Raw genomic sequence first — 17,945 nt, forward strand, 5'->3', positions numbered from 1 at the left:
CCAGTCAGTCGAAACAAAAGGGAAAGAATTTAGAAATTAAAAGTAGACTTTGTCTTTAAAGGGCAGCACAACAGTATTCGCTGCAATTTCTTGTGATCTTGGATGGAGCTGCTCCCAAATCAAACTGTGATGCATCCTGATAGAATGCTTTCTACGGTACATCTGTAGAAGTTGGTGAGAGTTGTAGGGGACATGCCGAACTTCCTAAGCCTTCTAAGGAAGTAGAGGCGTTGGTGTGCTTTCTTGCTCTTTGCTTCAATACGGGTGGTCTAGAAGTTGTTGGTGATATTGACTCCTAGGAATTTGAAGTTTTGAACCATCTCTACTTTGGTACCATCAATGCAAACTGGGGTATGTGTACCGCTTCACTTCCTGAAGTCCATCACTATCTCCTTTGTCTTGCTGACATTGAGATAGTTGAGGTAGGTACGAAAACATTTGAAAGATATTTGGACCGGTCCATGAATAGGAAAGGTTTGGAGGGATATGGGCCAAACACAGGCAGGTGGGATTAGCAAAGATGGGGCATCTAGGTTGGAATGGATTTGTTGGGCCAAATGGCCTGTTTCCGTGCTGCAGGACTCATCAGCATATTGCAAATAAGAATAAAAACCGAAAATGATAGAAGGAGAAACAGTTAACATTTTAGAACAATGATCTATCATCTGAAAGAGGAACAGTTAGTGATGAAACAGGTTTGAAGTTGCAGAGGTGTAAGAATGGTGGAAAGAACAAAGGTAAAATCTATGAGGTGGTGATGAAGAAGAATCGACTTGACGCCAGTTGTGAATGGGCTTTGGTTGCACTGTTCATATGGCTGTCCATGGAATGCAGCAGATAGCAAGGCCACCCATTTATGGATGATCAGCCATGATCATAATGAATGGCGGTGCTGGCTCGAAGGGCCGAATGGCCTCCTCCTGCACCTATGTTCTATGTTTCTAGCAACTTTCAAAGAGGTATCAAATTTCAAACTAGATTCCTCCCCCCCTTCAGCATTTTGTAGGGATGCAAATGAACTACAAAATTCACAGAAAGTGAACGTTTAATTGTTAGACACTTTATTCTTAATACTGGTTGAGAAATGATGAATTGGCTTCTGCTTGACTTCACTTTTACACACCACTAGCTGCTCTTGAAGACAAGTTGGAAAAATGAACGTTAGAGTTTAGACTTTCTTGGTCACGTTCAGTGGAGGTATACGTGGCCCACCTCCGGCTGGCACCAGGAACTCCATCCCTTTTCTATACAAAGCTAACAAGCTTTTGATGGAGAGTGCCAAAGTACATTTCACTCGCAGTTCTAACTCACTGTAACTTTCGATTGACAAGCAGCGTGGAAAATACAGTTTTGAAGCATAAATACCAAAGCTTCAACTGACTTGATTATTTCAATTCATTTTTTAGGAATTGACTATCCATGGCAAGCGCCCAAGATGCTTAGTTATTTGAACTGTTGCAATCATTGTGGTGAGGGTGCTTCCAGTGGCATGGTACGAGTTCCACGATTTATACCCAGCAATAAAAAAGGACTGTAGTACATTTCCACCAGGACGCTGTGGCAGTGACGAAACACAAATGTGATGGGATGTTCTGACGCACTTGAAGATCTGAGGGAATGGATATTTAAGTTTGTGAATGGGTTACCAATCAAGCAAGCTACTTTGCTCTAGATGACAATGAGCCTCTTGAGCATTATTAGACATGCATTCCTCTAAGTTAGATCATTAATGAAGATGGCTCGGCATTGGATATTGCCTTAAGATACTCGTGAAGTGATGATTGGGAATTGCGATGACTGATCTTCCATAACAACAAGCCTTCATTACGTGGGGCTAGACTCCAAACATTGAGGAGCTTTCCCCAGTGAGTATACTTTTACCAAGACTCCTTGACGCCACACCCGATTCAAAACTCTCTTCAAACAAGTATTATCACTCTCAGTTTACTTTTGTATTTCAGCTCTTTAGTCCATGTTTGGACCAAGGCTGTTTTGAGGATCTGCACCCAGGTGGTCCTTGTGTAACCCAAAATGGGCCATTACCTCATTTCAGTCCTAAATATTAACAATTTATTCTGAAAATATGCTCCAAATTCCATATCTTAGACTCCAGGCACCTCCTGCAAAACTTTTACAAAGCTGATTGAATTCAAGGATCGGAACAAAAGCAAATTGCGAGAGCACACAAAAAAAATCATAAAGGAGATCAGACGTGTTGGGAAAATGGGCCAAAGATGGGAGATAGTGAAATGCAAGATTACGTGCTATGTTGGGAAGAACAGGAAAACCATAGATCTTCCACTTAATAAAGCATCGATTCCGTACAGAATCAACAGTAGGGTGCAAACTTATGGAGATATCTCAGGACTTACGTTGAGAAATCTGTCTGTTCAAACTGTTGCCCTATTAGTTTGAAAGTACTTGTTTTATTAAAAAATACATTTAAAATTCAATTATAATTTTTATTCGTTTATATATGTTTCATTGAGATTGAACGCCTGTAACATTCAGAATGAGCTGTTTACGACTTGTACAGAGGAGATATGGCATTACTGGCCAACATGGGTATCCACAGAAGCTTCTAAATACAAGCGACTAGCTTGGTGGGTGGGTGGCATAGCTGCTGCTTCATTGCTCCAGTGACCATGTTCAGTTCTGACCTCCAATGCTACATAGCTCGCACAGTGACTATGTGGGTCTCCTCCAGAGGCTAAACTTTCCTTTAAATAAGACCTGCAGGTGGGTAGGTTAAATAGACACCTATCATTTGAATTGCCTCATCTAGGAGCATGGCAGAATCTTGTCAAGTCAAGTCAATTTTATTTGTATAGCACATTTAAAAACAACCCACGTTGACCAAAGTGCTGTACATTTGATTAGGTTCCAATAGAAAAAAAATGAAAACATACAGTAGCACGCAAACAGTTCACAGCGCCTCCTCAATGAGCCTCAAACGCTAGGGAGTAGAAATATGTTTTGAGCCTGGACTTAAAGGAGTCGATGGAGGGGGCAGTTCTGATGGGGAGAGGGATGCTGTTCCACAGTCTAGACATACATTAATAGAGTTAATAGACATACATAGAAAATAGGTGCAGGAGGCCATTCGGCCCTTCGAGCCAGTGCCTGCCTTCTCCCCATAATCCCTTGATTCCACTAGTCCCTAGAGCTCTATCTAACTCTCTCTTAAATCCATCCAGTGATTTGGCTTCTACTGCCCTCTGTGGCAGAGAATTCCACAAATTCACAACTCTCTGGGTGAAAACGTTTTTTCGCATCTCCGTTTTAAATGGCCTCCCCTTTATTCTAAGACTGTGGCCCCTGGTTCTGGACTCGCCCAACATTGGGAACATTCAGAATATAAATTGGATGATATAGTGATTGAGTATTGAGGTATTGAGTATTGAGTATTGAGTATTGAGTATTGAGTATTGAGGTGCTAAATTAACATCCAAACTGAGTCCTGGGTCTTTCCACAAACACATTAATTAATTGCCCTATCTAGACCACCCACTAGATAGAAATTATTATTACTCACATAATAGAAATGTGAGGAGAATAAAAAGAACATTGGATCTGTGTAAATGGCTGTGTGATGGTCGTGGTAGATTCAAGTGGCTATGGGTAAATATGATTCAATGAATAAATGACATTAGTGCATTTGGATTGTGGGAGCAGTAAGACATTCGTACAGTACTTGGAATGTCATCCTTTGAGAAACAGGATATGGTGCACAACTTTTGTTGCATTCGTACAGTGTATTTGTGAAACTGCAGCTCAAATATGGCAAATGGTTTTCGTTTTCTTATTTAAAAGGAGTGAAAGAAAAGATTCACCAATTCATGGAATCAAAGGGTCACCTTACAAAGGTGAGCGGGCATGGCCTACATTCATTTGAGTTTAGAGGGAAAGCTGATATTGAAATATATGATTGCGTTTGGCAAGACAAAGGGCGAATGTTTTCTTTCTGGTAAAATCTAGAACAAAGCGACAGTTTTTGAAAAAGCAGAAATTCATTAATGACAGAAATTAGGCGAAGTTACTCCTCGGTCTTATGAATCACCCACACAGCAATGAATGCTTAGTCTTTAAGAATATTCAAGGATGAGGAAAAATTGTGCTGTTACAACGGAATCAATGGTTATGGACATCAAGCATGAGAGCAGAGTTGAGGCCAGCAATCAGATCAATCATCTAATTGAATGAACAGTATGTTCAAGGGCCTACGTCACCTACTGTTGCTCCTCATGTTCACATGAATAAATCTAGTGAACCTTTACTGCAATGCGTTTAGTGAAGTGCATCCTGAAGCACGAAAATCACGTTGTTTTATTTATAGGAAGAGGACATGGTTGTCAAGAGTTTACCAGAATTTACATCTGCCTCCAATTGTGCTTAAGCTACTGGTTACCATTCCTGTTAGGCAGGGAGTTTCAAGACTTGTTCCTTCATTTAAAGATAATCCTGGCAGGGAGCACAGATTGAAGTAGAACATGCAAGTGATGATATTCCCATATGGGTTGGCCTTTTGATGGCTGAGCTCACAGATGTGGGAGTTGCTTTTAATATGTTCTTGAGCTTGACCTGAAATACTGACCGGAGCACATCCAATATTTACCAGTGGGTCAGAAAAAATATTTTAGGATTGTGGATAATCTACCATTAATTGGGCTGCATTGTTCTGGGAGATATTGCGCTTCCCGATTATTGTTAGAACAGCACTGAGCCAAAAACAACAAAGAACATTCCATGGCAGTCCTGCCTTTTAACAAATAAGCAGCAAACCACTTGGGGTGATGGAAGATAAGGCATGTGCCATTGGCCATACAGCCTTTGACCTGCTCACACCCTATTTAGCCTATGTAGCCACACTGTTTATGTGGCTTTGCCAGATTGAGTCACTTAATCAATGACTGGAAATCCATGTCCATGATAATGGAGAACTGATTAAACTCTCAATGGGTCTCCAAATCGTTAGTCTAGGCTGTTTGTTCACACTCCAATATCTTCTTAATGATTACAGCGTCGTACATATGATCTCATCATAGCACTTACAAAGAGCACTTGTCCAATGAGATAGTCCATTCAATAAAGCTCAACATATCATTTTGTTCCTTACTATTTAATCTACCTGCATTTAATTTACAAATTAGCCAAATCCTCAAAGTAACAATGATTCAGCCTGGCAATCTGAATATGATCCATTTATCTCAACTCGGTTCCTGTTCTTCTTTATCATACAAATACATTACAAAACTCTATGAACTATTATTTTCTATAAGAGCTTGACAAATAGCATCTTCAATACCTTCAACCCTAGCTCCTTTGAAAGGATAGATGCAAAATGCTGGAGTAACTCAGCGGGCAGCACCTCTGGAAAACATGGATAGGTGATGTTTCGGGTCGGGACCCTTCTTCAGACTGGTTCTTTGAAAGGACATCCATTATAAGAGTACAGAGGGAGATTAATAATCTGAATAGTGCCAGAACAATCTTGCCCCCAACGTTAGCAAATCCAAGGAGCCTCTTGTCGACTTCAGGAAGGGAAAGCCGAGGATCCATGAATCTATCTTTATTGAAAGGACGCCGGTGAAGTTAACAGCTTCACGTTCTTGGGGGTGCACATCTCTGAAGATTTGTCCCGGGCTTAACACTCAATCACAACAGCAGCTCATCAACGCTTCTATTCCTTTAGAAGATTGAGGAGATTCAGTATGTCACCAAATAGTCTATCAAATGACTACAGGTCTACCTTAAAAAGCCTACCGAGTGGTGCATCATGGACTGGTTAAGTCACTCAAATATCCAAGAAAAAGAGGCTGCAGAAACTGGTGAACATTACCCAATCCATTACACGTATTGAACTTCCCACTATTGATGGGATCTAGAGGGGGGACCTCAAAAAGGCAGCAAATATCAAAGACCCACAATATCCTGGCCATGTTCTTGCATCGCTGCTCCCAAAGGGAAGGAGCTACAGTAGAACTGTGGCCGCCACTTTGAACAACAGCTTCTTCCCAGCAACCACCTGGCTCTTGAACCACACTAAGCAACCCTAACCACAACCCTACCTCAGCATGATCTACTATAGACATTGCAGTAGGTATTTCAGTTTGCATTATTATGGTTGGGTTACCTAGTATTACAGATAATTTATGAATTATTGTATGCTTATTTGTTGTGTTGTTGTGTTAATGTGCCTGTAAAGCTGCAGCAAGTAAGAATTTCATGGTTCTATTCACTGTGCATATGGCAATGAAACTTTCTTGATTCCTCATGAAGCCTGACTCCTGATTAAGGTACAATTTTAGCTTGTGTGTTTCTTTTATGTATTCCAACATCACGGGCGAGATTCTAACATTTTCCTCAAAACAAGAATACAACCAGCATCTTTGAACTCTGGCATGCAAGCAACCAGTTGCAGATTTGTTGGCTTCTCACTCCCATTTTCTTTCATTTATGAGCTTTGAATTTCTGCTTCTATCTCCTCTCCCATCACATTACATCTACCACATCCAAAAGTCCGTCATTAGATATGTTCCAACACTTATTCAATGCAATTTTCAATTCCAAATCCAGTATAAAGTCCCGAAACGTCACCCAATGCTTCCCTCCAGAGATGCTGCCTGACCCGCTGAATTACTCCAGCATTTTGTGAAACGTCACCCGTTCCTTCTCTCCAGTGATGCTGCCTGTCCCGCTGAGTTACTCTAGCATTTTGTGTCTGCCTTCGGTTTAAACCAGCATCTGCAGTTCCTTCCTACACACTAAACTAATTGTGAGATGTTGTGCAAAATAAATGACTATATGGGAATGATACATTTCTTCTAAGTTATGTTACCAATACAAAAGAGTAGACGTACAATTACGTCTGAAACTAATGAGGATTTTTATCTGCCAATAAATCTTTGTACCAAAGGCAGACTATGCTCTACAATTACATCCAAAGACATTTATTATCAGTCATGATCTGTTACCCAGTTGGAAACTTTGGGGATTTATAATTGGTTAATTAAATCAGGCAAGAATAGAGTCTACCAAGCATAATGTGTAATAGCTATTGCATGTTATATAATCAAATTAAAATTGTACTCCTAAATGTGAAAATTTAAAACAATCCTTGATTTAAGATGAGCAGTCCTTTTCATTCCATAGGGATTAGTATTTGAATTTATTGTTCAGACAATCAGAGGTCATTCATAATTATAGAAACTGGTTTTACAGTGTGATTGAATGGGACAGGTTAGGAAGGAGATATTTTGCGTAATTCAAACGAACATCCTAGAATGCAAGGAAAAAACACATTTAAAATTATAGTTTGTGGGAAACTTTATCTTCCTTCTCATTGTCAGCATTTTTCTTGAGAACATACTAAAATTGAATCTTAATACTTTCTCAAATGGATTTAAAAGCTTTATTGGCATTTGTTTTGATGTGGTTATGCTTTATTCTTAATTGTTAACTGTATGTTTGTGTTGTCATTTGTGAGTGGAGCACCAAGGCACATTCCTTGTATATGCACATACTTGGCCAATAAACTTATTCATTTATCATTACAATTTTTGAAGATTGGGAGAATCCTCAAAATCTATTCCCCAAATCACAATTTTAAATTTAGGGTATTTGTGGCTTTTGCAGTCAACATTCCTTTAAAATGGCACTACACTCCAAAGACGTACAGGTATGTAGGTTAATTGGCTGGGTAAATGTAAAAATTGTCCCGGCACGGACTTGGTGGGCCGAAAAGGCCTGTTTCCGGCTGTATATATATGATATGATATGATACACTGCCTGAACTACTGTACTTTACAAATGGAATCTATTGTTTTCCAGTCCCAGCCCCCCCTCCCCACCCCCCAACATTCTCAGCTGGCATGAAGTACGCTTAAAAAGGTATGTTGAGTAAGTATGTTGTGTCCATTAAGATGGAATATTTTTATCACCCAGATAGATATAAAAGTTCTCACAGAGAAAATGAATATTAAACGGTATTAATCACTGCACCGATTATGACTTATTGAAACTGGATAAAGACCAGTCACTACATTGCCAGAGGTCCGTATACTTGGTTAATTATTTGTTACAAAGCAATCTACTGAATAGGATCACAGAAATGCTTAAGCAACAAGTCTTGTTAAAAACTTTCCCATGAAAACCACGGTTAAAGATTGGAAACAGCTAGTCACTAACTCTTGTAAAGAGATACCAGTCATGGCTCACTTGGTACTATTCTAATACTAGTTGGTTATGGATGCAAATCCACAAATGAAAAAGTTCAGTCCGATAGAGGGCTAAGAGATTGCTGAACTTCAGAGGTACTGATTTTTGCATTTTGCGGAACCAAAGATGGTTCTGCATGCTCAGACAGATGCAATGGATCATGTGACAATAAAAGCTGAATAAAAGATTCCCCATGGCAATTAATTATCCCTAAGCAAAGATCACTGAAGCTAATTGTCAGTCATTGCCACATTGCTATTTTTGGAACTTTCCATCTACAATTCGCTTACAATATTTCCTACCTGTTGGCCGTTAATCACTTTGGGATGTCCCACAGTCATAGAAGGCACTATTTACATGATTTTTTTAAATTAGGAAGAGATAAATTATAAAGGAAATAACGTATTAGGGTTCAATGGTGGAGATTTAACTACTTGTAATTATTACTACTGTGCGCCATTTTAACATAATTTCTTAATCCTCCCCATTAAAGAATCCACATGAGAATCATGAAGAATTTTTCATAAATATTAACTGCCTTACTTGATCATAAAAATAACAGAAATTTCTGTTTAACTGCAATTTACCATTCTGTATTGACTACAATTTACCTCACTGTTAAGCCAGCAGCCTAGGTACGATTGGGCATGTAATTAAATTTAAAAGGTGAGTTAATTGTGAATTTGTGGAGAATTGTGGGTTACCACACAGAAAATCGAATGTATATTTCTGGTCCCCAGATTTCATTAAAGGTATTGAAGCTATGGAGTAAAGCTAGGAAGATTTACAAAGAAATTAGCAAAATTGAAAGAATATAGCGAGAGATAAAATAAGTTGCTTTTTTAAAATCTGGAAAAAACGAATGAAGTCTAATGACACCAATCACAAAAATTGATTATGGTAAAAATCTGAAAAGCAAAACATATATCCATCTCTATTTGCAGTTTAGAACTATCTGAAGAAGGGTTTCGACCCGAAACGTCACCCATTCCTTCTCTCCAGAGATGTTGCCTGTCCCACTGAGTTACCCCAGCATTTTATGTCTAGCTTCGATTTAAACCAGCATCTGCAGTTCTTTCCTACACATTTTGTTCGCTCCACTGTGAAATCTCCTCAAGGTATGTCTACTTTGAAGAAGTTCTCCTCCTCTCTCCGACGAGAGTTCAGCAACATCCTTTCTAACGGAGTCTAAAGAAGGGTCTCAACCCGAAACATCACGCACGCCTTCTCTTCAGAGATGCTGCCTGTCCTGCTGAGTTACTCCAGCATTTTGTGTCTACCTCAGAACTATCAACATTCTGCTGTGGGGTCATGACACACTTGTCAAATGTTCAATATTCTGCCCAATGAAGAGAAGCATTTTTAGATTAGTTGATAGCTGGAATGAACACTGAACTACATAACCTTGAAAATGTATGTGGAATTTTGATGATTTTTCACAAACTCTGGCATGACAAAGTGGATACTGCATAGGTATATTTCTCCTGAAACATTACGTGAGTTGTCACACTTCATTTCACATTTATACTTATGGAACAATTTACAATTCCAGGTGTCAAATATAACTAATATAATCAAGCAGGAAACTTTACAAGTTAAATCTTAAATATATCATGACTAAATAGAACTAAGAAAAAGGTGGGTGGTAGCTAATAAAATTAATCTGACACTGCATATTTATAAAAATATCAAATTCATAGGAATGATTTACACATGGTAACTGCACCAATTTACGGATGAGTTGGGATAAGAGGCTTGATTCTGCGCTGTACAGCTCTGTTCCATTAATGCAGAAGCGTCACTCTTATGGAAAACTTTGAAAACTTGATGACTATCGCAATGTATCCATAATTCTCAATTTAAATTAAAAACATAGCCACAATTATGAAAGTAGCAAAATTTCTCACGTTAAATTATGACTTCTTGTATCTCATTAGGATAACTGTGCACCTAAATAACATCAAATGCTGGAGTAACTCAGTGGGACAGGCAGCATATCTGGTGAGAAGGAATGAGTGACATTTCGGGTCGAGACTCTTCTTCAGACTCGTCATGGGGAAAGTTATAGACAGTGATGTAGAGAGATTTAGAACAAATGAATAGTGTAGGAAAATAACTGCAGATGCTGGTACAAATCGAAGGTATCACAAAATGCTGGAGTAACTCAGGTCAGGCAGCATCTAGGAGAGAGGGAATGGGTGACGTTTCGGGTCGAGACCCTTCTTCAGACTGATGTGAGAGATATGCAAAAAAAGTAACAATGATAAAGGAAACAGGCCATTGTAGCTGTTTGCTAGGTGAGAACGGAAACCTGGTGCAACTTGGGTGGGGGAGGGATGGAGAGAGAGGGAACAACATCTCTTGGCACACTGGCTAGGTGACACAATTTAACAATAAAATTGGGGCAAAACAATCCTATCTAATTCTGATCTGCAAAATTAAGTTTAAGACAAAAGATGTCAGATATAGGAGCCCAATTCAGGTTAGACAGGGTAAAAACAGCTGAGATATGCAGATTAGTGGAAAAGATTGGCAACCTTTTGTGTCCAAATTTCATTCAAATAAACCACCACATTGAAATCCATCAATTAAACTTTAATATAACACTGCTCACTTACAACATAGCCACAGGTAACATAATGTTTTGGGATAATAAATGTAGGCTACTCAAATGTTTCCTACTCAAAAACACTGTTCTCTTCAACAAATAATTACATTCTCTGAATATTATGTGTTGTAACAAAGCTCACAATTGAATCAGTCATTCAACAATATCACAAATCCATAACAAGATCTATATCCGTACAAGAGAAATGGGGACAAAGAAACCGAGAATTACAAGTCACATTGCTAAACAGTTTTTCATTCAAACAAGTTTCCTTCAGCATTTTTAAAATCTACCATTGCCCTTCGCAATAATCAAAGGCAAACTGTAGCCCATTCTAGCAGAGGACATTGTTAACAGAGGACATTCTGACAGAGGACTTTTGTATCTCGAGATTAAGTTATATTTTCGAAGTTAAGGTGCAACCTGAACACCTTTAACAAACAATTCAGCATCTTTTAATTCAAAACCGTATTGTACATGAAGGCCTGTGGTGAAAAAATCTAAATTGTCGATGCTTGGGTAGACAACAAAACACTATAACTAAATGCACCATGTACTAGAAAAACGGGTTTCATTCAAGAGAGAGAAGAAAAAAACAAACAAACGCTATGCCCCTCCCTTGAAGCAGTAACGGTGCATCCTCGGGGCAGCAATGTCTTCGGTAAACGGGGAACGAGTCTGTAGCGGGATTAAAGGGCTGGACAGATCCCCCTGGTTCATCCCCACCCGGCCTCGGAGCTGGGAGGGAGGATGCTGAGTACAGATGCAGTCCGGGGGCCAGGGTCTGGTTCTGGCCCTGCGGGGAGGGGGGATATGCACAGTGTTTCTGCACACCTGGCAGGGAGAGCGGATCCCAAGGCCAGGGCCATCACTACCTCCATTTTACACACACACAGAGTCCCTCCGTTGCTGGCCCGTGGGGTGGGGAGGGAGGTACCGGTGGGGTCGCCGCGTATTGAAGGATCAGGTGAGGAGGGAGGGGATGAGGAGGGAGGGGATGGGCAGGGAGGGTTTGGGGAGGGAGGGAGGGAGGGGATGGGGAGGGGATGGGGAGGGGGGAGGGGATGAGGGGGGAGGGGATGAGGGGGGAGGGGATGAGGGGGGAGGGGATGAGGGGGGAGGGGATGAGGGGGGAGGGGAGGGGATGAGGGGGGAGAGAGGGGATGAGGGGGGAGAGAGGGGATGAGGGGGGAGAGAGGGGATGAGGGGGGGGGAGAGAGAGGGGATGAGGGGGAGAGAGAGGGGATGAGGGGGGGGGAGAGAGAGGGGATGAGGGGGGAGAGAGGGGATGAGGGGGGAGAGAGAGGGGATGAGGGGGGAGAGAGAGGGGATGAGGGGGGAGAGAGAGGGGATGAGGGGGGAGAGAGAGGGGATGAGGGGGGAGAGAGAGGGGATGAGGGGGGAGAGAGAGGGGATGAGGGGGGAGAGAGAGGGGATGAGGGGGGAGAGAGAGGGGATGAGGGGGGAGAGAGAGGGGATGAGGGGGGAGAGAGAGGGGATGAGGGGGGAGAGAGAGGGGATGAGGGGGGAGAGAGAGGGGATGGGGGGAGAGGGAGGGGATGAGGGGGGAGGGAGGGGATGAGGGGGACTCCTGTGACGGCCTGTCCCGCCCGCTCCGCTGCCCGTACCTGTACTGGGCGCCGCCATGCGCGAAGCCGTAGTAGTTACTCGCCGCCATCTTGGCGTCTTCGCCCAACCGGCCGGGCACTGGTCACGTGGGGGAGGAAACTTTATTAGTACCAAGCCGGCGGACAACGAACAATGTGGCGACAAGACACAGAGACACAGGGTGCTGGAGTAACTCAGTGGGCCAGGCAGCATAGATACATAGAAACTAGGTGCAGGAGGAGGCCATTCGGCCCTTCGAGCCTGTACGCACCGCCATTCATTGTGATCATGGCTGATCATCCACAATCAGTAACCCATGTCTGCCTTCTCCCCATATCCCTTGATTCCACAAGCCCCTAGAGCTCCATCTAACTCTCTCTTAAATCCATCCAGTGAATCGGCCTCCACTGCCCTCTGTGGCAGAGAATTCAACAAATTCACAACTCTCTGGGTGAAAAAGTTTCTTCTCGCCTCAGTTTTAAATGGCCTCCCCTTTATTCTTAGACTGTGGCCCCTGGTTCTGGACGCCCCCAACATTGGGAACATTTTTTTCTGCATCTAGCTTGTCTGGTCCTTTTATAATTTTAAACATCTCTAATCATCTCTGGGGAACATGGACAGGTGACGTTTCACAGAGTGCTGGAGCAACTCTGTGGGTCAGGCAGCGTCTCTGGACAACATGGTTAAGGTCATAAGTGATAGGAGTGGAATTTTAGCCCTCAGGGCTAAAGGAATCAAGGGATATGGGGAAAAAGTAGGAACCGGGTACTGATTTTGGATGATCAGCCATGATCATATTGAATGGCGGTGCTGGCTCGAAGGGCTGAATCCTGCACCTATTTTACTGTTTCTAATTAGGCCATTCGGCCCATCAAGTCTGCTCCAGCATTCAATTATGGCCGATCTGTCTCAACCCCATTCTCCTGCCTTCTCCCCATAACCTCTGACACATAATCAAGAATCCCATAATCAAGAATCTATCTATCTATTACCTAATCCATTGCTTCTCTCCAGAGATGCTGCCTGACCTGCTGAGTTACTCCAGCATTTTGTGTCTACCTTCGATTTAAAGCAGCATCTGCAGTTCTTTCCTACACATCTTTCTATCTATCTCTGCCTTAAAAATATCCGTTGAATTGGCCTCCACATCCCTTCTGTGGTAAAGAATTCTACTGGTGACACAGTGACGTTTTGGGTTGAAACACTTCTTCAGACTGAGAGTCAGGGGAAAGGGAAATGAGAGATATAGATGGTGATGTCGAGAGATATAGAACAAATGAATGAAAAATAGTACGGGTGTCAGGGGTTATGGGGAGAAGGCAGGAGAATGGGGCTGACAGGGAAACATAGATCGAATGGCCGAGTAGACTTTTTGAGCCGAATGGCCTAATTCTACTCCTATTCCTTATGACCCTATGACATTAGGAAAATAGATGGACTTTTATATAATCTGTATTCTCAAGGTGTCTTATTAATAGTTGCATTTTATACTCAACATGATATAAATCACTAGGCTGCTGTTTTGGGATTTGTATGTGACTGGGGTATTAGGTCAGGCCTTGGCATAAACCAGAATTAAGCAACCATACTTGATGGGCATGAATCATGTGTCTGAAGAAGAGTCCCAATCCGAAACATCACCCATCATTTTTTCTCCAGAAATGCCTGGCATGCTGAGTTGCTCCAGCATTTGGTGTCCATCTTTGCTCAGTCAAGAGTAAAATTCTGACATGCACTGACAATGGAATGACGAAATTCTTACATGCAGCAGCATAAAAGGCCAGTAAACGTACTACACTATACACACAGATAATATATAATAAAAAAGCAATCAATTAATAGCCACAATACTGGTGCATAAAAACTCCAAAGTTTAGAAAGATAGACATAAAGTGCTGGGGTAACTCAGCGGGTCGGGCAGCATCTTTGCAGAAAAAGGATAGCTGACGTTTCGGGTCGGGACCAATCTTCAGATAAACTCTTTGTGCAATCAAAGATATTCCATAGAAGCTCATAGTTGAGTTTAGTGTTGTACAGTGTTCATGAGTCTGATTGTTGTTGGGAAGAAGCTATTTTTAAACCTGGTGATCATTTTTCAGGCTCTTGTACAACCTTCCCAATGGCCGAATGAAGAGGACAAACCTCGTATCGGGACCCTTCCTTAGATTAACCAAAGGGTCCCAACCCAACCGAAGTGACTGCATTCAATCTACAAATATTGTCTGATCCGCTGAGTTCCTCCAGCACCTTTTGCTTGAGATTCCAACATCTGCAGTTCCTTGAGTCTCCAGGAAGTATTCCGACCGACTAAACTCGAGCAATGCTGCGATTTAAAACACCGCTCAACATCATTGCAAATCTTGTGAATTAAATCTGGAGCAACACGGTGCACAAGGGCACCATGTGCATCCTTTGGCAGTCTGAGGAAGGGTCTCAATCCAAATCATCACCTATCCTTTTCCTCCACAGATACTGAAATGTAGAAACAAAGAACTGCAGATGCTGGTTGATACCAAAGACAAAGTGCTGGAGTAACTCAGAGCTCAGTAACATCCTATCTATGTGCTCCAGAGGACGCAGTCTAGACCATCTCCATCACACAAATCAACCTCCATCTACTCCATCTCCAATTGACTCCATCTACATTTCATGCTGCCTCAGCAAGGCCACTAGCTGCAGTGAATGTGAATACCCCAATTGTAATCATGTATTGTCTTTCTGTTGACTGGTTAGCACACAGCAAAAGCTTTTCACTGTACCTCGGAACACGCGACAATAAACTAAACTAAGCATAAAGAAGGACGAGTCTCACCCCAGCCACTCCCTCTTCTCCCCTCTCCCATCAGGCAAGAGGTAGAGAAGTGTGAAAACGCACACCTCCAGATTCAGGGACAGTTTCTTCCCAGCAACTGAACTGTCCTATCACCGACTAGAGAGTGGTCCTGAGCTACCATCTACCTCATTGGAGACCCTCAGACTATCCTTAATCAGACTTTATCTTGCCCTAAATATTATTCCCTTTATACTGTATCTGTACACAGCTTGATTATATTCATGCATAAACTTTCCACTAACTGAATAGCACACAACAAAAAGCTTTTCACTGTACATGTGAAAATAAACTAAACTAGTGCTTGACCCACTGAGTTACTGCAGCACTTTGTGTCCTTTTTTTGTAAACCAGCATCTGCCGTTCATTCTTTCTGCATTGTTTTGGTGCTGAATTTATTTTTCAATGCATGTGAACCAGTTTCCCACGCAAGATGCAGTTCACAGCCTGATTTAAGAAAGAGTGCGGGGAAGTAGAGGCTCAGGAACCTATCTGGCTTGGGTACCCAGCGGTATGAACATTGAAAACACAAAAAAACGGCAGATGCTGGTTTATACCAAAGATGGGCACAAAGTGCTGGAGTAACTCAGTGGGTCAGGCAGCATCTCTGGAGAACATGGATATGTGACGTTTCAGATCAAACTCAAAACATTACCTATCCACGGCCTTCAGAGATGCTGCCTGACCTGCTGAGTTACTCCAGCACTTTGTGCCTATTCTTTGGTATGAACGTTGAATTCTCTAATCTTAACTTCTACCTATATCCCATCCCTTGCCCCCTTCCTCCACAGTAGTCGTTTAACCAGTTCCACAATTTACCATAGATAGACACAAGATGCTGGAGTAACTCAGACGATCAGGTAGCATCTCTGGTGAAAAAGGATAGGCAACGTTTTAGGTCGGGACTCTTCGTCAGAACTTTGACCGAAATGTTACCTATCCATGTTCTCCCGAGACCCACTGAGTTACTCCAACACTTTGTACCTATCCTTGTCCTCCAGAGATAGACACAAAATGCTGGAGTAACTCAGCGGGACAGGCAGTATCTCTAGAGAGAAGGAATGGGTGATGTTTCGAGTCGAGACCTTTCTTCAGATTGAGAGTCAGGGGTGAGTGAGTCTAGAGATGTGGAGGGGTAAGGTGTGAAAATGACAGATCAAAGCAGATGCTGTTAAAGAAATATGGAATGGTTCATTGTTAGCAGAGGGGAAGGTGACAAGGAGACATACAATCAGTAAAATTAATCAGATGGACAGTGAAACTAGTCGGAGAATTAGGGTGGGGGAGGGATGGAGAGAGAAGGAAAGCAAGGATTTTGTGGTTAGAAAAATCAAAATTCATACCGCTGGGCTGTAAGCTGCCCATGCAAAGTATGAGGTCCTGTTCCTCCAATTTGCATTAGGCCTCACTCTGATAGTAGAGGCCCAGGACAGAAAGGTAAATTTGGGAATGGGAGGGGGAGTTAAAGTGTTTAGCAACTGGGAGATAAGGTAGGTTTAGGTGGACTGAGTGGAGGTGTTCAGCGAAATGATCGCCGAGCCAGCGATTGGTCTTGCCGATATATAGGAGTCCACACCTGGAACTGTGGATACAGTAAATGAGGTGCCTCACCTGAAAAGACTGTCGGGGTCCTTGGATGGAGTCAAGGGAGGAGGTATAGGGACAGGTGTTGCATCTCCTGTGGTTGCAGGTGAAAGTACCTGGGGAGGGGGTGGGAAGTGCCTGGGGAGCATCCACAGATGCTGCCCGACCCGCTGTGTTTCTCCACAGATGCTGCCCGACCCGCTGAGTTTCTCCACAGATACTGCCCGACCCGCTGACTTTCTCCACAGATGCTGCCCGACCTGCTGAGTTTCTCACATATGCTGCCCGACCCGCTGAGTTTCTCCACAGATGCTGCCCGACCCGCTGAGTTTCTCCACAGACGCTGCCCGACCCGCTGAGTTTCTCCACAGATGCTGCACAACCCACTGAGTTTCTCCAGCACTTTTTCTATCTATTCTTTGCACCAGTGGTGGAGCCCGGAACGGAAGTGTCCGCCCCCACTGCCCGTGTTTCCGGTGGGGGGGACCGTCTATCACGGACACTTCCGGCAGGAGCAGAGGGAGGGAGGGAGGGAGAAGCGACGGCGCTGAGGCGGCGGCACCGGCGACAAAGCTGCGACCCAGCACCGCTGCTCACCCCAGCCTCAGTTCCAATCCCAGCCCCAGCACAATCCCAACCCCACCCGGGCCTCCGCCAGCGCTCACCGCCGATCAGCGGCCCGCCTCCCGCTCACGGCGGCTCCCACCTAACGGGCGGCGGGGGACGGAAGGCGGCGGCGGCGGGCGGCTCCGATGCCCCCGGTAACTCACCGTAAGCGAACGAGACTATCGGACATATGGGAATCATGGGCGTCCCTGCGTCTGCCCCGCGACCTCTCGCCCAGCGCGGTGACGTCACGGGCGCCCGCCGTCCGGCGTGGTGACGTCACGTCCACCGGTGCGCGTCCGCTCCACTGTGGGTGGCGGAGGGAGGAGGAGGTGCCTCGACAGCGGGCCGCTCTCATTGGATCAACCAGTCATTGGCCTCAATGGACCACCAGACCAAACCCATCCCCACAGACCATCCCATCCCATCCCCACAGACCAGCCCAACCCCACAGACCAGCCCAACCCCACAGACCAGCCCATCCCCACAGAC

General features: G+C 43.4%; 1 protein-coding gene across 3 annotated transcripts in view; it reads right to left on the reverse strand.

Annotated features, from left to right (window-relative positions):
- The window catches only part of LOC144607338 (zinc finger RNA-binding protein-like), a 60,478-nt gene extending 42,748 nt beyond the window's left edge, over positions 1-17,730 (reverse strand). For all 3 annotated transcript variants that reach the window (XM_078424092.1, XM_078424091.1, XM_078424089.1), the window contains exons 1-2: positions 17,618-17,730; positions 12,454-12,532 (exon numbers count right to left, since the gene is read on the reverse strand). In XM_078424092.1, the coding sequence (XP_078280218.1) occupies positions 12,454-12,532; positions 17,618-17,654 (116 nt within the window). In that variant the 5' untranslated portion in view covers positions 17,655-17,730. The remainder of the gene's footprint in view (positions 1-12,453; positions 12,533-17,617) is intronic.
- Between the last annotated feature and the right edge of the window lie 215 nt (positions 17,731-17,945).

The sequence above is a fragment of the Rhinoraja longicauda genome, chromosome 28, assembly GCF_053455715.1.
Source record: "Rhinoraja longicauda isolate Sanriku21f chromosome 28, sRhiLon1.1, whole genome shotgun sequence".
Classification (NCBI taxonomy): domain Eukaryota; kingdom Metazoa; phylum Chordata; class Chondrichthyes; order Rajiformes; family Arhynchobatidae; genus Rhinoraja; species Rhinoraja longicauda.